At 43.6% G+C, this 25910-nt stretch overlaps 1 protein-coding gene across 5 annotated transcripts in view; it reads right to left on the bottom strand.

The window, feature by feature from the left end:
* Positions 1-25910, bottom strand: part of LOC311244632 (protein arginine N-methyltransferase 8-B) — a gene marked incomplete at both ends in the record, with an annotated part of 148899 nt that overhangs the window by 95630 nt on the left and 27359 nt on the right. The window contains 2 exons of one of the 5 annotated variants that reach the window (XM_084334243.1): positions 14802-14957; positions 19492-19722. In XM_084334243.1, the coding sequence (XP_084190369.1) occupies positions 14802-14957; positions 19492-19722 (387 nt within the window). Of the gene's footprint in view, positions 1-14801; positions 14958-19491; positions 19741-25910 lie in introns of all 5 variants that reach the window. The other 4 variants (XM_084334242.1, XM_084334241.1, XM_084334240.1 and 1 more) reach the window with 4 other exon arrangements.

Raw genomic sequence — 25910 nt, forward strand, 5'->3', positions numbered from 1 at the left:
TCCTTTCTCAGCAAGCCAGGGTGCCCCCAGAAAGAGGACCAATTATCCACGAACCCTAAGCCCTGTTCTTTACAGTATTTTTCCAGCCATCGGTGTAGAGAAGCTGTCCTACTCACGAACTCATCATCATGCCGGTTTACAGGCAGGGGGCCAGAGAAGATTACTCGATGCCGACTCATCTTTCTGGCGAGGTCAGAAAGCCTAACTATGTTGATCTTTGTGACCTCAGAGACTTTCATCCTACAGTCATTATTTCCGACTTTTATACAAAATGCAACATAAAGAAGCATTTTGTATAAAAGTATTCTGTACTTCTGTATGACAACTAATAAAGAAACTTGAGAAACTTGAGATTGGCCCGAGCTAAACCTATCCTCCGGACATGCAGCTGGACCCGTTTTGACTATGTGAAAGTTGAGACTATGAGAAAGTTGTTGTTTAGTAGTTAGTAAGATGTACAACTATAACAAGTCAAGTCAGGCTAAATTAAACTTTGCGCCAACATTAGGACCGAAGTATAAACCAGCAACTGAGCAACATGAAGAAGTAGACTTATGCATCTGGATCAGAAAAAACGTTGTGGATGAAAAAGTAAGTAGGCTACAGTGCTTGTATGCTAACAGTAGCTAGCCAGCTTAGCCTACATCACAATGATAATCACCAAGCTAACTTACTGTACACTCTGTAGGGCTGGGCAATTAATCGAAACAGAATCGCGATATCGATTCATAGACCTATGCAATCTCATTTCTAAGTTATGACTATTTTCTTTTATTACATTTTTTTTTTTTTTTTTTTTACTTTTTAAATTATTTTATCTGGGTTGAACATGATTTGTGGAACTCCCTCTGGTGTTGTGGTCGTGGTATTCACTGACCTTTGGGAAGTATTTCGACATGCACATGGGTATCTTAGTGGTGTAGTGTATCTTGTAGACCAGGCCCATTGCAAGTTGCTGTACTCTGTCGTCTACTCTAAGCCAAAGTGGACAGGGGTGAGGTGGGTTTTAGGAGTAAGGTCAAGCAGTAGTCTGACCAGTTTGTTTTGTGATGTTTGTAATCTTGTTTTTAGTGCCTTTGAGGTGCTTTGGTACCATGAGGTGCAAGCATAGTCGTAGTACCCTTGAATGAGTGCTCCTGTTAGAGTCTTCAAGGTATTCTTGTTTACCAGAGAGGAGATCCGGTACAGGAATCTAGTTTGTTGGTTGACTTAGTTTTATTACATTGGATCCCATTTTGTCACAGGAAAGATTTGCCTCTATAGGATGGAACCCAGGTAGGTGATTTCATCTTTCCTTTTAAGATAAGATAAGATATTCCTTTATTGATCCCCTTGGGGAAATTCAGGCATCATAGCAGCATGGGGGAAGGGGGGGGGGGGGGTACAGGTAGTGAAAACAACACAAGCAGTGTAAACAAATAGGTCAATATAATTTACTATCTAACTAACTGAAATATACATTATTCATTATTCACAGTATCACAGTATCCGCATAAGGTGCAGTATGCATAAGGTAGTGTTATTGTCCTACTTGGGTTCCTATTAGTTCTAGGTCGATGTCTGGCAGCAGTCGCTGCCCACTGTTGTGGAGCCTGATGGCCACTGGTATGAAGGACTGTCCGAGGCGGTTAGTTGAGTGTCGGGGGGGTATGAGTCTGTGGCTTCCTTGTCACCTTCACCTAATATGTTTTGATCTGGTCAGGTGCGCTGTCACCTAAAATGTTTTGATCTGATCAGGTGCGCTGTCAACTAATATGTTTTGATCTGGTCAGTTGCGCTGTCACCTAATATGATTTCATCTGGTCAGGTGCGCTGTCACCTAATATGATTTCATCTGGTCAGGTGCGCTGTCACCTAATATGTTTTCATCTGGTCAGGTCCGCTGTCACCTAATGTTAATATGTTTTCATCTGTGTCCACTGACCACTGACACACAGTGGGGGATGTTTTAAAAATATTATTTAATATATAATATAATATAATAATTTGTGCTTCACCTAAAAATTTGGTCAGCAGCCTCCACTGACGTGCACGCAAGCACATTCGAGCCGCGCACGGATAATCGCTGTGTTCATTTCCTCTTGGACTTTTACAGTGAAACCGAAAGAGCCCATTTCACAAAACAGCATATATCTTCATCAAAATTTGTCTGATTATCCTAACACTGATAACATAGATTCCTTACCTGACATCAGATGGTATCCAACTGGTATATTCCAATTCCTGATCACCATTCGAAAAAATCGATAAGTGTATGGATCCAACGTGATACAGTAGTACACATGATTCCGCGGGGCTGAGAGGCTCCAGAATGAACTGTGGTAACCCCGGCTGGATCAGGCTTTCAACATAACTATCGGAAACCCGAGATATCTCGTGTGTGGCAGTGAAAGTGTTAATATGGAATAAAACAATAACAACTTGCCACGGCTATATACGTGCCTCTGGTCCACAACGCCTGGCACCGAAACACGTATATATATACAGCACCACAACAACAGCTCACATTAGCACAACAACACAGCTCACATTAGCACAACAACACAGCCCACAACAGCACAACAACACAGCTCACAACAGCAAAACAACACAGTTCACAGCAGCACTTGAGACACTGGCTAAGCAGGGAAACGCTGGTGTGTGGGCTGCTGAAGATTTTGAGAAATTCACGTATTTAATCAATCAATCAAAGTGTAGGTTGCAGAATGGATATTCCCCCGGAGAATGAGCACACAAAAACACTTGTCCGGTTCTTAACTTATTGACTGCCAGCTATTAGCCTTATCCTGTAGTACAGGGGTCGGCAATTAGGTTTGGCCGTGGGCCAATTTTTGTATTGGCCCGCCTTTGTATGGCGGGCCAGCACCAAAAACAATGGCTCGTTTAATATATCAATAGTGACATTTTTTTAACTCTGTCAAAATAAACGAGGTGCATAGGTGGCATAATAAACTGTAAACAACATACATGTTTGCACTGAACATTATACCTTTGTCTTTTTCCAGGCTCTCATAATCCCACCACAAAAAAAATTACATTAGCATTTATGGGATGGAAAATAATTAACCCTTAGTGTTTTTTGTCTTGAAAATAAGCCACGCTTCAATCACACAAACTGGTATTTAAGGGGTTAGAATCCTGAAAATGAATGAATATTTGATATGTATGTTGAGGACTGAAGTTAATAATGGTATTCATAAAAAAAATGTAAAAGAAATTCATAAGTAAATATATAACGTCACGGTGACCAAATGCGTCCACATTTTTATAGGATTCTATCACATTTTCATAACAATAGCGAATATAATTTACCCTGCGCCGTTTTCATTGAGGTTTCTTACAAATTAACGATGTTTTATTTGTCCTTTATATGCGGATAACATTAAAATCTTAAATTGTACCATTATGTTCCACCTTTAGACAACAAACATAATGCTAATGATGCACTTTTGTTAAGATAATTAGGTGACCATTCTCGGTCACTATATTCAGGTCGCATTAATAGTTTAACGCTCCTCAGATCACGTTTTCCTAATCCGGTGCTGACCTGTGAACTAGGTGCTAAAGGTCTTGGGATTTGTAGTAATTTTGTAGTCATAACATTTTCACCTTTTAAACCAATGCTGCCATCTACTGACAACAGAAAGTGTTGTGTATAACGTTAAGTTGAGAGGCTACCCGCTCTTGTAAACAGCGTTGCCCAAAACACATTCTAGAGATTCCCACTTTTTACTGGTACATACGTTCATATCTTATAGTCTTTAGATGACTAAATATAGATGAATACTCATGAAATTTGATATATATATTCTAAAATAAGTATAATTTCACGTCACCTACCTGCCGACATGAAATTCCCAAACGCTGACAGAAAAAAAGCCTGGATGTCGCGCAAAATGGGGCGTGACCGAATTTGGTTTTGGGCGTTCCCAGACAAAGAGAGTGACCAAGATTGGTCTACGTTCCGTTATATATTACATGTAAAGTACATGGGACAGAAAACGTCCCAAAGGGGTCAACGTATGCAGTGTTTTAGTGGGGTGCAGGAAGGTTGGTTCCGAAAGTCTGTCTGTGGGCAGTCGGCCCGACATTAAACGGCAGTTATAATCACATTTAACATGTTAAGAATTTTATGAGCGAACGAATTTGGTTGGAATGGAAATTTGGATTAATTATATCAAGCAGATAACTGAGAAATTCGGCACTACTGGTGAATGATACGGTTAACACGGCACAGAGAGAGAGAGAGAGAGAGAGAGAGAGAGAGAGAGAGAGAGAGAGAGAGAGAGAGAGAGAGAGAGAGAGAGAGAGAGAGAGAGAGAGAGAGAGAGAGAGAGAGAGAGAGAGAGAGAGAGAGAGAGAGAGAGAGAGAGAGAGAGAGAGAGAGAGAGAGGCCATGATGGGTGCATAACACATAAACAACAGAACAGAATGCATGAAAAACACATCTCACCATAACGCAGAAAAATGGGTACACTGGGCTTGTTTCTGTTTCGGTGTCCTCAATTCCCTGCTAATGTTTGAAACTGTCAAATGTCCACTCGCCGCCCCTACAATTCCATATTGGCGTTGAATGCAGCTACTTTATCTGCCAACTTGAACAGTTGTCATTTCCCCCTGAAGTGACAGATTGAGTTTGTTGAGCAGTTTTGAAAGCTTCATTGCCTCGTTTGCTAGCTTGTCGCCACATATTATGCAGAGAGGACGTTGGCACGTGGAGTCACCTGTTGTGATAAACCCTAAGTGGACTTGGCAACCGTGCCTCGAAAACCAAACACACTGGGTCTCATTCCCGAATATTTTCCAAGGAGTTCTCTTGGAAGACTTATCTTGGAACCGACCGAGACAGAATCTACGACAAGTTCACTCTGAGTCCTCAACGCGCTGGGAAGATGTCTTGATGACTCAAACTTGTCTCAGCTGAGATGCCGCAATGAGGAATTTCACCACTCTGAAACATGAACGCGCGTTCCCGTCCGAAGCTCCTTATAAGGCAGCCAATACGGAAGTGTGCAGATGAAATCGCAAAAAGTCAATAGTTAGACACACCTGTCCAGCTCATTAGAATGTGAAGTAACAATTTATGTTCATATGGTCAATAGAATTGATATTATCGTGTATTTTTGATTAATGGGTTATTCAACATTATTATAGCATTATTCAGAATGGCTAAGCTGAGAACAGACAACAGTTGGCTTGACCTTTGTAACCAACTGAAGTGATCACATAAACCCCCCGCTAGGAACCAGTTTCGCCTGATTAACGAGAGACACACACAGTAATGCATGTGACAGAGATTAATAATAATAATAATAATAACTTTATTTGTATAGCACTTTTCATACAGAGGTTGCAGTTCAAAGTGCTTCACAACAGTAAAAAATACAGGCATAAGCGAGCATAAAAAGATAGACGGGTAGAATCACAGTGTTTCACATTAGGATCTAGCATCCCAATAGGCTCTCCGCTTACAGTTTTCAGTAACACAAATAGTAAAAATAGTTTAAAATGATTCAGTTTAAAAATAGTCAAAAAATTATAAAATAGAACGGACATAAAAAATACAGGCATGAGCGAGCATAGCAAGATATGGCAAATCACAGTGTTTCACATTAGATTAAGACTCACACACCAGGTATAATGTCATTAACATTTGAGTGACAGAAACCCCCATCCCAGAGACACACACACACACACATATACACACACACTAGATTCATGTGACACCCACTTATACACACACACACACACTCTGTTCCATGCGTCCTCCCAGAGACCAATGTCTGAACCAACACAGGACAAACAGGTTTTTAGAGCAATCTGATCAAACACACCCCATGACCAATTGATAGATGACCCACACACTTTCAGCCATCAGAAACCCACACATCCAGTTGGCCAGTAGTGGTAGCCAATTACAGAACAGTATTAGATTTGGGTTGAGCACATAATATATAAGGCAGTCATATTGAACTGAGACAGACACTCGACAGAACCAAGTTGTCTGTGTCAGGATGGACCACTGTTGCTGTGTAACCTATGCTTGTATGCTGAATTAAATCACCTTCTTCATCAACTGAGCCATGGCCTCTGAAAACCATCTCCAGTCTGAATTCTTCTTGAAACCAGCGCTCACACTCAGAAAAACTACTTCAAATGCAACTGACGATGCAACCGTCTGAAAATGGTTGCCGATAGGAAGCGCTTTGCAACCGATCAAAATGAGATTAGATTAATTGTATTGTCATCATATAGTAGAGCTTGTGGTGCGCACGCGCGCACACACACACACACACACACGTGCGCAGTACTGTATAGCCTACGCGCGTAATGAATGAACGCAGTATAGGCTTATATTATTCTAATCATGACTTGTTTTATTAGGAGAGCAGCAAATATACTGCACTGCCCGCCCCGTAGACGTAGTACAGTCCACCATGCAGTCCGCTGGTACGCCAGACTCTGGCGTCCTTAATATGTGTATACTGTACTTACTGTACGTAGGTAGGGCAGAGCATATAGTATATACTAAATCCTAATGAAACAAGTAATTAGAATAATATAAGCCTATATACTGTTCATTCATTAGACATGTAGGCTATACTGGCGCACACAAGACTTATGGAATATTAATGCAGTCTATTTCCACGCGATTAGCTTTAGTTCTTATTTATTTATTTATCCACTGTCATTTCAGTGTTGGTGTATAGGCTATATAGTGTATTTCAATATAAGTTTAATTGATTAATGATATATTCAAAGGAATGCAGGTTTATAGCTATATCAAACAAAGGTCTGTCCCATTGTATACCAATCAATGGGATATATTGCATGTTGACCTGCATTCTTTCAAATGTATAATTAATCATTAAAACAGATATGTAACAAATAAGAAATACAAATTCCACAGAAGGCATTAAATAATTATTATTTTCAATCATTTCACAATAATTGCATAATTGTGTTTGAATATCTGAGTAATTAAAGTAATTATACATTTGTCCAAAATAGCTGGTTCATATATGGTTAATCCAGCTGCCCTGTGATCAGATTAATCCACATTATTTATTTTTCCGACATCAAATGCGTAATTTCTTATCGTACAAATATTGTCATAATTATGATTAAGTAATTCATTCCAAGGAGGCCTGTAGCGTTGACATGAAGGAATCACTATGAGAACACAGTCTGTCAAGTTAATAAAATGTTCAATTAGTCAAACAATCATAAGTGTGATCCTCAGCACTCTAAAATTCTGCTCTCAGCCACGGTAAAATCCGATCTCAGGAAAATTTGGGGAATCGCGCTACTAGCGCTAATATGTCTTAAATGGGCAGAAATCTGCCTAAGAGGAAATTTGTTGTCGTAAATCCGTTCGGGAATTAGACCCACTGTTTGTTTGTTGTGACATGTGGCCTCCTCGTTTTATAAAGTGTATACAGTCCAATGACCCCCTGCTGTGGCTGTGCTGCTGTGTGACCCCCTGCTGTGTCTGTGTTGCTGTGCCCCCCCCCCCGCTCTCTGCTGTTTCTCTTCTCCGTCATCACCTTTTGTTCTCTGTTCACACTCCTTTTCTCACTCCTAAAGGGCAACTGCACACTCTGAATTCAAATGTGTTATTCCTCTGGTCTTAAAGACAGTCCAGCCCAAATCCCCAAAACGACAGTGCTACAACTCAAATTTGTGATGTTATCAAGTCTGCTCCATAGATAACAAACTGGGGAAGATGGTAAAGGTGACACAGAGCACACAGGGGAATGCTCAGAGTATATGGGTACATTTTCTATGTCATAACCAACACCAGTGCTATAGACTGAAGCTCATTTGGGTATTAAAATTACAAACAAACATTATGTGGGTCCTCAAGTCTCCCATTCATTGTCTATGGAGCAGCTCCAGACTTCATACCTGATGAAATATTGATTGAACTTTATTTGGCCATGGAAATAACATATTGGAATTCATAATTAGGGTGGTGACAATATCTTATATATATAAATATAACTAGGTCACCCCTTTGATTTCAAGGTAACCTTTTTTCATTACAGATTGATCATTTGTATTGGAACAGGTGACATTTACACATCGCAAACCCCGCCCTCTTTTCTTGACCATCCAATCTTAAAAGTGTGTAACTTTTAGTTAAGTTAGTGGTAAATTATTTACAGGAACACACCAATATTGTGGGAAATGTGCTTACCGTCTTCTCCAGAGTCAGGTATTCTCCTCTCTGTGCGTTCAGTAGAAAGCTATAGAAACACTTATCCCGGAGTTTTAGGCTAAGCTGATCCATATCCACTTCCATTAATTTGTGCTAAGCAAGGCTAGCTTGCAGTCGGAAAGCTTTCTGCTGAAAGCACAGAGAAGAAATTAGTATCTACCTTCTTGGAGAACACGGTAAGCACATTTCCTATAATGTTGGCGTGTTCCTATAATGGACTGGCCTTGACATGGAGGAGTGTTTTGTCTGTTCGAGGAAAGGATCAGGAAAAGAAGGTGGGGTTTGAGATTTCTTTCTACTGTAAAATAATATTTTAGACTCAATACAAGATGACTTGATGGAATGTATTTCTTTGTAGTGTTTCTCTTCTGTCACCCTGTCTCACTTTCCCTCTCTTCCATGTATTTTTCTCTCAGCCTCTCACCATTTTCCACGCCTTTCACCCCAGCCTCAGACTCCGACTTATCGAAGCTGCTGGAGAAAAATGGCATTTTTATCACCAAATGAAAGCTGTCAATCGCCAAACCAAGCCACTCCGATTGAGCACCCTCAACCCCCCTCCCCCCACGAGGAAGAAGATGAGGGGAAAAAAGAAAGAAACAAACTAGCGGGGGGCCATCTGTCTATGTCACCGGGAGTCTAAAAGTGCCAAGGACTCCGCAGGCGTCGATTTTCACCTCCATGAGTACACAGCGCCCCAGCCACCGGTGCAGTAGCCAGGCAGGCGGTGCCTGGACCGCGTGGCGCGGTTCTGGCTGCGGAGCACCCGTCTGGCGGATGGCTCCTTAATGAATCATGAGTGTCCTGGATCGTAAAGGACACAGATGCCGCATCTCCACTATACCTTGCCGTGCCGGAATCCCTGCTCCCGCTTTGTGTTGCTCTCATGGAAGCTGTCATAGAAGATGACAGTATCTATAGATCTATAGGTTCTAAAGCTTTTGTTTAGGGGGCCTAAAGGCGTTTTTTGTTCATCCTTTTCATGTTGAATGAGTTATTTTACATGTGATCTCTGATAAGCACTAGATTCAAAGAGATCCTTCTGCATGACTACTGTACATGGGGAATCAATTAGTCGATTGACTATTGAAGGTCGATCGAAAGTCCTACGATTATTAGCTGATGAAGAATGTCTTCGGTTGAGGACAGCCCTAAGCAGACACCGCTGCTTTGTCAGGTTTCAAGGTGATGTGAGCGAGTGTACAATGAAAAAGGGTCGCTGCCGAAGTAATAGCGTGTGACGTGATGACATGAGGCACTATGGTTGGTCTCTGCTGGACTGCAGCTGAGGTCTGCTGCTGTCCCCCCGGGCATGCTCGCTCCATTTCCCCCTCCCCACAGCCTATTAGTAGCATGGATGGCAGAAGGCTGCTGGCTGTGCCCCTGGTCATCTGTCTGTCTATCATGTGCCACCATGGTACACAAACTGACACACCTGCTCACTGCAGGATGAAGCCTGTAAAACCGTACAGTAAGCAAGTTAATATAGAACCTTAACCCAAAAGATATGTGTGCGTCCAAGGATGCATGCTCAACATATGTGCTTGTGCACCATAATATGTTGTTCACACGTTGGTACACTAATATTATTAATAATAATACTAGCTTGGAATGATATAGTGCCTTTCAAGAAACCCAAGGATGCTTTACAAGGCAACAAAAAAGACATAAGTTATAAAGAAAATAAATAATAATAACAATAAAGGACAGGGAGACGACTAGTCTTAACACATTAATTGCCAAACCCGAGATAAGTTGGGTTAACTCGACATGCGTTGGCTGCCAGACCCGAGATATCTCGGGTTTTGGTCGTTTATTCTTTAATTCGATATCTTTATTCATTATTCATCCAGGGACCTTGGTGTTACCATAGGGAATGAGTCTGATATAGCCAAAGTGCAATACCGGCTGCATCCAGCTAGACAGTGGTATCGAGCACCCTTTGTAACCTTGTATCTTGGCCTGTGTAATGGCCAAATGTCTTCGGGCTCACTTTTCTTTGTCAGGAGAGCGGAGCGGTTATAACGATCGGATTGAGAAGTGTCAAATGCTCCCGATGCATGATGTGCGGTGGATTATGTTGGCGACACGATGGACACCAATACTTGGAATCGCGATCAGATCATTGGAATATTATTTTTGGGGTACATCCTATAGGACTATATGATATAAATCCTGCGTTGATCCAACCATGTTTTCACCTCAATCGCAACGTGTATGTGTAACGTTACTCCACAACGTATGCCGTTGGTGACGATCAAAGCTTCAAAAAACATGATGAAACATAATACCTACTATATAGATTTTATTTTGGGAATAGTAGCGTGTACAGGCAAGAAACTGCAATGGTTATAGTAGAATACACGTATAAGGCTATTCCTCAGCCTTTCGGGAATTACCCTAGACTAGACCACTCTATGACTATACTTATATTCACCACGGTATAACATGGGAACATATGGATGTTTTTTTTTCTTTTTCAGATATTGAACGATTGATAGTTGATGTCAAATGGGCCATAGTATTGTATCCATAGCTATAATATAGAATACAGTTATAGCTCTACAAACAAGGTGACGCACTCCTATCTTTTACAGCGTGGCATTGCTACGACGAGCCCCGTCTAATAGCTGGCAGTCAATGAGTTAAAAGAGTCCAGGGATGTGGTGGAGCGGATATCAGCCAGGAGAGAGTTCCAGAGAGTGGGCTCTGTCCCCAAACGTTCATAGGGGGATAGAGAGCAGATCCGTATCTGAGGAGGGGGTGGAGGAGGTCAGAGAGGTATGGGGGGGGGGGGGGGGGGGGGGGGACAAGGGCATAGAGGGATTTGAAGGTAAAGATGAGGATCTTATATAATACACAGGACCGGGAGCCAGTGGAGGTGGATGAGGGCGGGGGTGATGTGCGTTTGTGTGTCTGTGCTGCCATCCGTGGCTAGCTGCCAACGCCAAGTCTCTTAATTGTCAATGATTCCTCATCAGACATCCATCATCCACCTACCTTGCTACAACTCTCTGGGCTACGGCACCTCCCTGAGCCCACTCCTCCACTCATCCAGCTCCTCACACTGAGCTCGAACAGCTCTTCCTGGTGTCAGGATGAGTCTCTATCACCCTCAGCCCGTGCTCCTATGGAGTCCACTACTGCCGCTTCAGTCAGAGTCAGGACAGGACTCGCATTACCGTTATGTAAGTCAAGTCTAAATTGGACATGGAAAACAATCAACAGGGTGGCGACAGGGATGATAACTCCAAATCTGTTAGTGTCAGGGTTAATGTTGCCATGTTCTCTGACATTCTCGTTGAGGAAATACTGTTGGCATTCTGTATGTGCATTCGATGGACACTGGGCTAGAGATGAGCTAAATTAATAGCTACGGTTGGTATAATATCTCAAATGTGAAATAGGTCTGTCTTGTTGGTGGGACTTGTTGGTGATTCCACCTGCTCTAGCCTCGCCGGGGGGGGGGGGGGGGGGGGGACAAGGGCATAGAGGGATTTGAAGGTAAAGATGAGGATCTTATATAATACACAGGACCGGGAGCCAGTGGAGGTGGATGAGGGCGGGGGTGATGTGCGTTTGTGTGTCTGTGCTGCCATCCGTGGCTAGCTGCCAACGCCAAGTCTCTTAATTGTCAATGATTCCTCATCAGACATCCATCATCCACCTACCTTGCTACAACTCTCTGGGCTACGGCACCTCCCTGAGCCCACTCCTCCACTCATCCAGCTCCTCACACTGAGCTCGAACAGCTCTTCCTGGTGTCAGGATGAGTCTCTATCACCCTCAGCCCGTGCTCCTATGGAGTCCACTACTGCCGCTTCAGTCAGAGTTAGGACACGACTCGCATTACCGTTATGTAAGTCAAGTCTAAATTGGACATGGAAAACAATCAACAGGGTGGCAACAGGGATGATAACTCCAAATCTGTTAGTGTCAGGGTTAATGTTGCCATGTTCTCTGACATTCTCGTTGAGGAAATACTGTTGGCATTCTGTATGTGCATTCGATGGACACTGGGCTAGAGATGAGCTAAATTAATAGCTACGGTTGGTATAATATCTCAAATGTGAAATAGGTCTGTCTTGTTGGTGGGACTTGTTGGTGATTCCACCTGCTCTAGCCTCGCCGGCTCTATGAACCAACAAATACAACTAGAATGCCACTTACAGAGATGCCCACGACCACACGGGTGAGCAAGCAAAGCCAGCAAGTGCCTCTCTCCTCCATCTGGGTAACGCTGGCTATATTTTATGCAAATGTATGTCTATGTCTATTTTACTTTATTCTAAAACATTCAAGATGGCCTCCTGTCAATCTATGTGTGAGGTTTCATCCAAATCGGATCAGAACTGTGGGAGTTACAGTATGGTTGTACAAATACCTTATACACAGTAATACAACTACAGTAGTTCTGTTATTAAAAGGTGATGTTGCGCCTCACCCTGTCCCACATTTTCACACTACAGATGTCAGATTTAGACTCCAGGTGGCTGAGTCATAGAGATTTTTTCTCCCATGTATGACTACTAGGTATCTGTGACAGGAGGATGTTCTGCATGAGAGAGTTGGACCAACGCCCAAAACCTTCCACCATCTTCCAGGTCCTGTGGACACGCTAATAGCTCTCCCAGCTCCAGCTTGCCGCTTACAGGGAGAACGTACAGCTTCAGAGGTGAACTGTATTCCCTGCATAACCTCATTTACAAGCCTAAAATACGACTTGGATGGATAGGTAGCGCTAGCGTGGAAGTGAAATATTCATACCCAAGTTTGAAAATATATTATAGTACAGGAAGAGAGAGAGAGATTAATAATCTGAATGATAGCCAGATCAGTATAGAGATATGCCTCATGTAACCACTTCAATCGGAAGACACTGCCCCGATTGGAAGGGATTTAGAGGGTTGAGAGGGGTGGTGTAAACTTTTGATAATCCGTTCGATAGGAAGATATTAGCGCCAAATAACCATGTACTGTACATGCTTGATTCGATTGTTTCTCTCTAGTTGGAATAAATATATTCTCTCTGCGCATGTTTGCCCCACGTGGGGGTAATATCTAAACGCTTCGACGTTGTTAAAGGGGAACTATTTTGCTATTTAAGTAATAGGGAGCGATGGCGAGCCTCACCCCAGGAACGAGGACCATGAAGAGGGAGTAGGGAAGTAGCCGGCAGGACGTCTGGAGTGGGAACACTGGGATCCTCCCGTGGAGTAATAGAGAGCGAAGACGGTGTCCCACTCCAGGAAAACGGCGACAGGTGGTGATGGGTGGCACGACGTCTCACGCCGGAGACGCGGCAGTAGATGGTGGTAACAAAAATGACCCGACCAGGAGTGGAGGGGAGTCTGCAATACTAGTACTCTCCCGAGCTGATCGCAAACTCCCATCAGGTGCGTGAACGAGAAAAACGGCACGCCCCCTCGTTGGGCTGCATGCAGGATTCCTCCAGCCCTCACAATTTAGTGTTTTCTCTCTGACTCTGACATTAGTAAACGGACCGTGGTCGACTCGACAGTTGCTGGTCCCTGGCTAGTGTGGCTTTGCATTACGGCCGGGGGTGAGCATGATTGATTGTTCAAACAAATTCTGCATAGAACTAGCTAAATTATTACATGCTTTGGGCCAATTAAACACGGTTCAGCTTATTTAGCGTCCATGTAAATGGTTGATTTGAAATGTCCAATCTGAATGATTTCAATCAGGTTGAGGAAATATTGTCCGTTTAAGTTCAGCTAGTGACTCGGATGAAAGCCCCATGGCAGTTTTAAGTTAATCACCTCGCTTCCCTTATGCCAAAGGGGGTATGACAGACATAGTACAAATATATATTCCACCTGGTTATCACGACTTACTGGCAGATATCCAGCCTGTGCGTTCTCACATGCACCCTGAGGCACAATCACCTCTGCTCCAGTACGCAGAAGAAAGAGCTCTAGCATGCAGAATAAAGAGCTCTCAAACTGAGAAATGGCTAAGCCTATCAACCTGTCTCAGAGCTCTAGCACGCATAAGAGAGAGCTCTAGGATGCAGAAGAGAGAGCTCTAGGATGCAGAAGAGAGAGCTCTAGGATGCAGAAGAGAGAGCTCTAGCAGGCAGAAGAGAGAGCTTTCAAACAGAGAAGTGACCAAGCCTGTCAAACTGCCCACGTATCACCTGCCTGACCAGATAGGAGACCAGAAAGGAACTTCTATATACAGAAATAATCATATACTGTACTGTGCACAGAGAGACAGATATAAAGGGAAACAGACATACATTGTGGAGCATCTCTCTCACACACACTATCTCTCTCACACACACACACACACACACACACACACACACATACACATACACATACACATACACACCACACACCACACACCACACACACACACACACACACACACACACACACACACACACACACACACACACACTCCTCAGACCCCCCCCCCCCCTCTCTCTCTTTTCAAAACACACACAGACACACATACTGGTTTTGCAAGCAGCTTGTCAGGCTAGGTTCCACAGCAGAGTGACGTGATCACGATGGCTCAGTTTAACCCTCCAGTGAGAGATAGCCTGCCTTACCCCGTACACATGCTTGGCCCCCGCCTTGGCTGCGAACATGGCCAGGATCCCCGTCCCGCTGCCCACATCCAGCACGATCTTGTCCTTGAACACGTGCTTGTTGTGGTACATGGCGTTCCTATAGGTCAGCGTCCTCACCTCGTCCTTCAGCATCTCCTGTTTAGACAAGAGACAGATTACATCCACGCGGCTGACCTCTGACGAGGAAGACCGCCTGCTTCGTTTTGTCAAGAAGAGGTCTGGAATTACAGGAATAGGAGGCTGGGCGGGGCATTCAGTGAGGCAAAATGCTAAAGCACTATTGTACTCCATTAACACAGTAAGCTGTGGTGTTCCACAAGGAAGCATACTAGGTCCGCTACTGTTCCTAATTTATGCAAATGACATGTCGTCAGCTTGTGACTGCAACTTGTTCCTGTATGCGGACGACTCAGCCCTGCTGGTCTCTGACAAGAACAAGTTACAGGTTGAAAAAACCCTCAGCTCGGAACTAGGCAAAATCTGCATATGGCTCGCTGATAACAAACTATCATTACACCTGGGCAAAACAGAGTCCATTCTCTTCGGTTCAAATAACAAACTCAGCAAGACCGACGGCTTCTCAGTTACAGTGGGTGACAATATTGTCACAAGGAAAGAAGATATTACCTACCTGGGTTCAATCCTAGAGGCAAATCTTTCCTGTGACAAAATGGCATCCAATGTAATAAAAAAAGTCAACCAACGAACTCGATTCTTGTACCGGATCTCCTCACTGGTAAACAAGAATACCCTGAAGACTCTGGCAGGAGCACTCATTCAAGGGTACTACGACTATGCTTGCACCTCATGGTACCAAAGCACCTCAAAGGCGCTAAAAACAAAATTACAAACATCTCAAAACAAACTGGTCAGATACTGCTTGACCTTACTCCTAGAACCCACCTCACCCCTGCCCACTTTGACAACCTAGGATGGCTTAGAGTAGACAACAGAGTACAGCAACTTGCAATGGGCCTGGTCTACAAGATACACTACACGACCAAGGTAACCATGTACATGTCAAAATACTTCCCAAAGGTCAGTGAATACCACGATCACAACACCAGAGGGAGCTCCACAAATCATGTTAAACCCAGATTCGGCTCAAACAAGGGACTAAACACGTTTAGCAATTATGCCACATCAATGTGGAACGCACTACCCAAAGCTGTAAAGGAATGTGAATCACTACCCACTTTCAAAAACACTCTCAAAAAACACCTACGGGAGACTGCAATTCGAAACTGGCCCCTGTAAATGTCCTAACACAACCCCCTCCAATGTACAGTAAAAATGACCAAGTATGGTCTTGTCAATATTCCAATGTACAGTGTTGCTTGTACAGATGTACAGTGTCCCCCACCCACCCCTCCTACCCAACCTCCCCCCCACTCCTACCCAACCTCCCCCACCCACCCAACCACCTCCAATGTACAGTACCCCCTCCCCCCCACCTAACCAACCTCCTCCAATGTACAGTTTCTACGTCAAATGTATATACTTCTTTTCTGGACTCTTTTCGTATCACAAACAGTACTGTATTTGCAAATCTGGTATGTCATAAATGTATAGATGTAGCAGTACTGTCTATCTGTATGTCATATATGTTACGATGAATTGAAAATGGGGGACCCTGATGTAAACAAGACGAAAGTCTTTCACTGGTCTGCATCCCCTTAACAATTGTATGTATTGAGCTGTACTGTACTGTACCCATTCTGCAATCTGTTAATACAGTTTTCAATCAATCAATCAATCAAACAGATGCCCAGCAGAAACATTGCATTTTAATAATAATTTAATAATCAATCCTGGTTTCCTGGATACTGTTCTACTGGTGAGTCTCTCTACATGACAACCGCGTTCTTCTGGTGGGTCTCTCTACATGACAACAGCGTTCTTCTGGTGGGTCTCTCTACATGACAACAACGTTCTTCTGGTGGGTCTCTCTACATGACAACAGCGTTCTTCTGGTGGGTCTCTCTACATGACAACAGCGTTCTTCTGGTGGGTCTCTCTACATGACAACAGCGTTCTTCTGGTGGGTCTCTCTACATGACAACAGCGTTCTTCTGGTGGGTCTCTCTACATGACAACAGCGTTCTTCTGGTGGGTCTCTCTACATGACAACAGCGTTCTTCTGGTGGGTCTCTCTACATGACAACAGCGTTCTTCTGGTGGGTCTCTCTACATGACAACAGCGTTCTTCTGGTGGGTCTCTCTACATGACAACAGCGTTCTTCTGGTGGGTCTCTCTACATGACAACAGCGTTCTTCTGGTGGGTCTCTCTACATGACAACAGCGTTCTTCTGGTGGGTCTCTCTACATGACAACAGCGTTCTTCTGGTGGGTCTCTCTACATGACAACAGCGTTCTTCTGGTGGGTCTCTCTACATGACAACAGCGTTCTTCTGGTGGGTCTCTCTACATGACAACAGCGTTCTTCTGGTGAGTCTCTCTACATGACAACAGCGTTCTTCTGGTGGGTCTCACTACATGACAACAGCGTTCTTCTGGTGGGTCTCTCTACATGACAACCGCGTTCTTCTGGTGGGTCTCTCTACATGACAACAGCGTTCTTCTGGTGGGTCTCTGACTCCAGTGTTCGTCTGGTGGGTCTCTCTACATTACTCCAATGGTAATGTGTTTGTGTTTAAATAAGCTCTTTTGATTGAAAGGTTTCAGAAACCAAGCTCTGTTGGTGTATTAGGTGAAGAGCGAGCTGAGGGACGAGAGTGTACCAGCCTGTAGTCTCTGTACGTACCATGTCTACCGCCAGACAAAACCATGTGGATTTGCTTCAGTGTTTGGAATAGCAGTGATGAGATGTTAGATACTCTCGATCGCAGCCTATTCCAACTCCGACACACAGGTCTGCCTTTAAAAACCGTGGGAGGCGTTTCAGCCTCAGGCTCTTACGTTCCCCATTTCTCTATCTCTCTCTCATGCATAGGCTCCCCTGTGCGTGCATGTCAGGCATATTCACAATGCAGATTCAGTTAAGTTATACTTTTATTAATCCCCTTTAGGAAATTAATCTTCTGCATTTGACCCATCCTAACTATTTAGGAGCGGTGGGGCAGCCACACAGACCTCCAGTAATGACAGTACCTTGGTGGAGGGTCACGACAGGAGTATGTGCCTAACATGCATGTCTTTGTTATGGCGTGGGAAGAAGCCGGAGTTCCCAGAGGAAAACCCACACAAACACGGGGAGAGCATGCTAACTACTCACAGAAAACCCAGGACCTTTTTTGTGAAAGGCAACAGCGCTAACCACTGCACCACTGTGTCGCTCCCCTTTAAAACCCCATCTGACCTACATTATTTTTTTTTATCCACTTTTTCTCCCCATTTTTCAATTTTTTCTCCCATCCCAATTTCATATTATATATCCAATTATTCCCTCCCCTGTCTTGAACGTTGCTAGACTATGCCTCCCACTGGTCGGTTGTAGTGAGGACAGAAGCCTTGCATCACGTGTCCCCTCCGTTACACGAGGAGGCAGCCTGTCGCATCTTTTCACTGCAGCAGCTCAAACTCTCAGTGGCGAGGAGTAACGCATGGGAGGCTCACGCTGCCCCCGCCACTTCCTGCTTCCGCCGCACCGGTGTCACCAAACCGAACTGTAGGAGTCGCTGTCCACAACGTCCAATCCCCACCCACCGGCTTTCCCACCCTCTAACACTTGCCAATTGTGTTAGTATGAACGACCGGCCAGCCGGTAGCAACGCCGAGAGCTGGGCTCGAACCCAGCGTATCCTGCGTTAGTGGCGAGCGCCTTGCCCACTGCGCCAATCAGCCGCCCCCATCTGACCTACATTCTAAAAATATAATAGAACATTTTGCAGGTCATACTTGCTCTCGACTTGTTCTGTCCCTTGTACTATATAGCACAGCATATCTCTGAGAATCAGCTGTGTGGAAGGAATAAAACATTGCCTTGAGTAGAAAACGATATATACTAGTATATATAGTGTCAGAGGTTACCCATTTGTTTTAACCCCCAGTTGTCATTCTGTCTGTCTGTCTGTCTGTCTGTCTGTCTGTCTGTCTGTCTGTCTGTCTGTCTGTCTGTCTGTCTGTCTGTCTGTCTGTCTGTCTGTCTGTCTGTCTGTCTGTCTGTCTGTCTGTCTGTCTGTCTGTCTGTCTGTCTGTCTGTCTGTCTGTCTGTCTGTCTGTCTGTCTGTCGGCCTATCGGTCTGTCTGTCTGTTTGTTTGTATGCGTGTTTATCCTTTTCACAAACAGTTCTGTTTGACTGTGAATTAGATATCTTGAAAAGTAATGGCCCGATTGCCATGGTATTTCCTGTGTACATTCATGATCCCAAGAGAGAGAAACCTATTGATTTTGGTGACCCCATGGCTCTTCCACATTCCCCAGCATCAGGCCAAACTGCAAAGTAATGGCCGGATTGACATAAGATTTGCAAAATTATAGCTGTGCTGTGTGAATGCAGTTAACCTGCCTCATTTTGAGGTGTTTAATAACCGCTTTATCTCCACTATATGTTGTTACTGTATTCAATCCATACCTGTGAACATGCACCACTCTCTCCTAAAGCTCAAAACCAAAGAGAGAACCCTCAAATGTGTGAGGGTCGGCTCAAAATCTGGGGTGGCTCTATGTTTGTGAGGCATTCCCCTTTAGAACCACAGGGATCCTACCTCATGGATGCCAAAGTGGGCGTAGGAGTCAAAGTAGTAGTCTCTGGAGGTCATCTCCTCTGGGTTGAGGAGCTTGGGCATCCTGCCCCTCCCAGGGCAGCTGGGCAGACTGGCAGCGTGGGGCGTGTGTGGTGGGCGTGGCGGCCGAGGGGAATGGAGGACGGACGGCACGGGCCTGGGGAATGCCGTGGGCTGTGACGCCTGGGAGGTGATGATCCTGATTGGCTGAGGCTGTGTCTGCTGCTGTTGCTAGAGAGAGAGAAAGGGGGGGAGGAGAGAGAGACATACCTTTAAGACAGATACAGCCTACAGCTGGCTACAGACCTTTAAGACAGATACAGCCTACATCTGGCTACAGACCTTTAAGACAGATACAGCCTACAGCTGGCTACAGACCTTTAAGACAGATACAGCCTACAGCTGGCTACAGACCTTTAAGACAGATACAGCCTACAGCTGGCTACAGACCTTTAAGACAGATACAGCCTACAGCTGGCTACAGACCTTTAAGACAGATACAGCTTACATCTGGCTACAGACCTTTAAGACAGATACAGCCTACAGCTGGCTACAGACCTTTAAGACAGATACAGCCTACAGCTGGCTACAGACCTTTAAGACAGATACAGCCTACAGCTGGCTACAGACCTTTAAGACAGATACAGCCTACAGCTGGCTACAGACCTTTAAGACAGATACAGCCTACAGCTGGCTACAGACCTTTAAGACAGATACAGCCTACAGCTGGCTACAGACCTTTAAGACAGATACAGCCTGCAGGCTGGTACAGGCCTTTAACCTGTTAAGCTGTAGCCCTATTTTCAGAAATCCCGCCTAAAGGTACATGCCCAAGTAAATGGAAGATTGCTCCACTTCTACAAGGTCGATTTGCATGGTATCTAGGAACATCTAGGGACCTGGGGATATGTATTCCCAGTGTCAGAAATATTGTGTCTGTTACTAGGCTTGAGTAAATTGTGATGGAACAAATATGTTGATTTCTTTTTTTGCATCTTTGCCGGTGAGTAACACCATGAACACATTGAGGTGCTATTGATTTCACTCACTGAGCTCATTCAGCGCCTTCTTGAGAACAAGTGTACAAAACATCTAAGCAAATTAATAAAGGGAAGATGATTAAACAGAAGGATTTGTAGATACAGTAATAAATTATAGTTCATTTTAATTATAAATTCATATTTGACCTTGAACTTGACCATGACCTTATTATGGCCAAATCATACATCTATATGGATAGGGAAAAAGTTCCTCTTTCCAATGGCAGTGTTACATCTGGATTTTGTCATTTCCTTGCTTTTTGACATCCACTTCAAACACTTGTCACACATGCAGCACTCATCAACACAGCCATGTTCACAGACATGTGACATGGCATCACAAGCTCAGATCTGGCAGACGTTTGTTCTCCACACTATTTTCCATCTCCTCCTCTCCGTCTCAGCTGAGTTCACCTGGCACACTGCGGTCCCACAGAGCCTGCAGGTGAGCGAACACTGTTTGCTTGATGAACCTGAAGAACGCACAGGTCTGCTGACAGGAAGTCAAGTCCGTCTGTCAACAACAGGAAGCGGACGGGGGTGGGGGTGGGGGTGGGATGGGGCTTCGCTAAAGCTTCTGATCATCACCTGAGAGACCTGCTGGGCAGAACGTCTGGCCGGAAGAATGAGGAGAGAGAGAGAGAGAGAGAGAGAGAGAGAGAGAGAGAGAGAGAGAGAGAGAGAGAGAGTACATGCTCCAGAGAAGGGGTGTGATTCAAATCGATTACATAAAATAATGCTTTAGCTGGATTTCAGTGTGCTAGTAAACCTGCCAGTAATTTATTTTTAAATTGTCTGTTTTTTGTAAAGAAATTATTTGTTTAGATGAATTGATTAATCGATAACATAATCGTTGGATGAATCAATTACTTATATAATAGTTAGTAGTAGAGTGAGAGGGAGAGAGCATACATAGGTATGTCAAGGGAGGTGTAGAGAGAGAGAGAAAGAGAGAGGAGAGAGTGAGAGTTAGGGGCCTGTCAAGAAGCCCAGTGTTGAGCGAAGAACAGGATTCAGACGTTAGGAAGTGAATCCTACATCCTATGGCCAAAGTCCTTACATTGTATTCATAGTTAAACATAGGCCTACCTTAAAATGGGCATAAGGCCTATGTTTAACTACAGATGCAGCTCTTAGGACTCTGAGCTCTGCTCTGCTACTGCGGTAATCATGCACCATTAACCTGGCAGTGCTGTTAACGAGGCGTTAACGATACTGCGCACTTGCAGTAGAGGTTAGATTTTTAAGAGCTGGATCTGTATGAATACAATAGTATGACATTCTTACATTCAATGATCCATGCACCAGCAGGAAGAGCACAGCAGAGCTGCTCGGACCAATCGCCATGAGTGCATCGACTTTAGGGAACGTCACCAATAACAATCTACATCTGCATACACATGCATCTATAGTAATACGACTCTCTTTGTCTGGAGTTATAAGGAACTGCCATCATTTCTCACGCTCTTTGCCTCACTCTCTTGTCCTGTCTCCTCTGGCCTAGCTGCTCCTGCTCCCTCTCCTCTCCTCCACCCCCTCCTATCTCCCCTTCTCTCTTCTCCTTTCCCGCTCTTTCTCTCTCCCTCTTCTCTCTTTCTCTCCTCTCTCCCTCCCCCTCTCCTCTCTTTCTCTTTATCTCGTAAAAATTGTACCACACTGTAAGCTACAAACTGGATTGATCCATGCTGTAATAAACGATCGTACTGAACTTATAGAATTGTGTCCTTTATATTTCTGATATTAATCTTTCTTACCAATAATTAATAGTCCTTGCCTCTCGGGACCACAAAGTGAATTCCATATTAGATTGACATCATTACAGACGTTTACTCTGACTCGCCGTTTTAATAATAGCCCAGGTGGAGGGCACACTGATGGTTCATTGTACCCTCAGCTCAGTTCGTCGATGGTTCATTGTACCCTCAGCACAGTTTGTCTGGGAGAAGGAACAGAGTGGACTCACATCACCCGCCTCTATACCACGCAGGATGTCGTCTGACAGTAACAGTAGGAACCGCAGTTTACAACGACCAGGACACATACCCCGCCGGCTTCCCACCCGCTAACACTGCCAATTGTGTTAGTAGGGATGACTGACCAAGCCGGAGGTACCGCTGACAGCTGGATTAGATCCCAGAATCTCTGCGGTGGTAGGCGAGTGCATTCTCCACTGCGCTATCCAGCCACCCATGAAACCAATATTCTTGTCTGACTCTGGGGAAGATGGCAAAAATTAGTATTTCCCAAAATGTTGGAGTGTTCCTTTAAAATTATGGATTTAGCTGGACATAAGTTTGCATGGCTGCATACATCTTTAACGCTGTGTTATTTAGAACCACAACAAATACCTTAAGTAGTAGTATGTTTTTGTATATCTTATATATACCTTGATCAAGGGACCAACTCCAGTTGTAATGCCAGTACCTTGATCAAGGGACCAACTCCAGTTGTAGTGGCAGTACCTTGATCAAGGATCCAACTCCAGTTGTAATGCCAGTACCTTGATAATAATAATAATAATAATAATAATAATAATAATAATAATAATAATAATAATAATAATAATAATAATAATAATAATAATAATAATAATAATAATAATAATAATAATAATAATAATAATAATAATAATACTAATAATAATGGATAAAATTTGTACCGCGCTCTACATTTGTGAGAATCTCAGAGTGCTTACAGGAGATAAAAACAAAAGTTAAATGAATAAAACAATTTAAAATGAATAAAAACAATTAAAAAGACTAACAACCAGTAAAATGGAAGAACCTAAGAGTAAAATAAAATAAAAATAATAGTAAAATGAATAGAAGTAAAAAAAAAAAAAAAAAAAAAAAAGTAAAAGAAAATTCAGGCAAAAGCCTTGTTAAAAAGAAATGTTTTTAGGCCTCTTTTAAAAACCTCGACGGATTGTGGTGCTCTCAGGTGGATGGGGAGAGCATTCCAAAGTCTGGGTGCGGCGGAGCAGAAGGCGCGATCACCCATGGAGTGCAGCTTAGTCCTGGGGGCTTTGAGGAGGTAGGCTGTGCCGGAGCGGAGGGAACGTGAGGAGGACTGGGGGGTGAGGAGTTCCTTGAGATAGGCAGGGGCACCACCGTGTACGCACTGGTGAGTGAGGAGGGACACCTTGATCAAGGAACCAACTCCAGTTGTAATGCCAGTACCTTGATCAAGGGACCAACTCCAGTTGTATTGCCAGTACCTTGATCAAGGGCAATGTCAGGATATACATGATACAGTAGCATACATGTCTTTTTATGATGTGGGAGGAAACCGGAGTACCCGGAGGAAACTCTGCTGGGTGTTTGAACCCAGGACCTTCTTGCTCACTGTGTTGTTGGAATGCATTGCAGAGCTGCATAAATGTTTAAATGTGTGTCAGTTAGCATTGATTCTCCAACTGACTCTCCAACAATTTTTTTTATCATCCATAAACTTTATTATTGATTATTTCTGTTTATATTTTATTGACAAAATTGAAAATAGAATCCAACTGAAAGTCAAATGGAATCAGCGGATTCGGAGCGCCGTTAATCGAGGGAACAGATGGTGCAACAACAGGCCACTAATCAAACCATGTCTCCAAACAACTTATCTCAAATTCATTTTCAATCTGGTCTCAAATTCATATCCAATCTGGTCTCAAATTCATATCCAATCTGGTCTCAAATTCATATCCAATCTGGTCTCAAATTCATATCCAATCAGGTCTCAAATTCATATTCAATCAGGTCTCAAATTCATATCCAATCAGGTCTCAAATTTATATCCAATCCGGTGGGTCTCAAATTCATATCCAATCAGGTCTCAAATTCATATCCAATCAGGTCTCAAATTCATATCCAATCAGGTCTCAAATTCATATTCTCAGCATATCCTATGCTGAGGAAATCTCCATCTCTGCTTATCTTTTAAGTAAACTACAAAAAAATTCTCATATCCAAAAGTAGTAGATAGATAAATAGGTCATACATGTAGGTATGCATTTGGTTATGTGGGTGGGTAGGTTTGTAGGCAGGTGGGTGGGTGGGTGGTTATGTATTATTATGTACACAGTAGGGCTGACCCCTATTAATCGATTAGTCGACTAATCGGTCGAAAGGGGCCGTAGTCGACTGGCCAACCTCTTAGTCGAATATAATAATAAAAAAAAAAAAGATAAATAGTATTATTATTATATATTTTTTTTAATCATTCTTTCCAAAAGAAAATAGGCCTAGAAGCGTGGCTAACGCTAATGGCACGCATACCAGAGGCTAACTGCCTATGAAAACAGGCACAGAGGCACTGAAAGAGGATTTCACCCATCTAATGAACACACTAGACTAGACAAATATCAAGATGTATCCATCAGTGGACCAATTGCATGCAGAGGACAGAGGACCAATTGCATGGCAGGAGCACTCATTCAGGGGTACTACGACTATGCTTGCACCTCATGGTACCAAAGCACCTCAAAGGCGCTAAAAACAAAATTACAAACATCTCAAAACAAACTGGTCAGACTACTGCTTGACCTTACTCCTAGAACCCACCTCACCCCTGCCCACTTTGACAACCTAGGATGGCTTAGAGTAGACGACAGAGTACAGCAACTTTCAATGGGCCTGGTCTACAAGATACACTACACGACCAAGGTACCCATGTACATGTCAAAATACTTCCCAAAGGTCAGTGAATACCACGATCACAACACCAGAGGGAGCTCCACAAATCATGTTAAACCCAGATTCGGCTCAAATAAGGGACTAAACACGTTTCGCAATTATGCCACATCAATGTGGAACGCCCTACCCAAAGCTGTAACGGAATCCGGATCACTACCCACTTTCAAAACCTCTCTCAAGGGACACCTACGGGAGACTGCAATTCAACACTGGCCCCTGTAAATATCCTAACCCAACCCCCTCCAATGTACAGTCATTTACCTAGTATGGTTTTGTCAATAGTCCAATGTACAATTTTGTTTGTTTGTACAGTGTCTCCCCCCCCCCCCCCCCCTCAATGTACAGTGTTACTTGTTTATACAGTGTGTCCCCCAACCACCTCCAATGTAAATTACCCAGTATGGTTGTCAATATCCCAATGTACCCAACCCCCCCCACCCAACCTCCTTCAATGTACAGTTTCTACGTCAAATGTATATACTCCCTTTTCTTGACTCCTTCTGTATCACAAACAGTACTGTATTTGCAAATCTGGTATGTCATAAATGTATAGATGTAGCAGTACTGACTATCTGTATGTCATGTATGTCATATATGTCCTGATGAATTGAAAATGGGGGACCCTGATGTAAACAAGACGAAAGTCTTTCTCTGGTCTGCATCCCCTTAACAATTGTGT

This window comes from Notolepis coatsorum (genome assembly GCF_963971535.1).
Source record: "Notolepis coatsorum genome assembly, chromosome: 18".
Lineage (NCBI taxonomy): Eukaryota > Metazoa > Chordata > Actinopteri > Aulopiformes > Paralepididae > Notolepis > Notolepis coatsorum.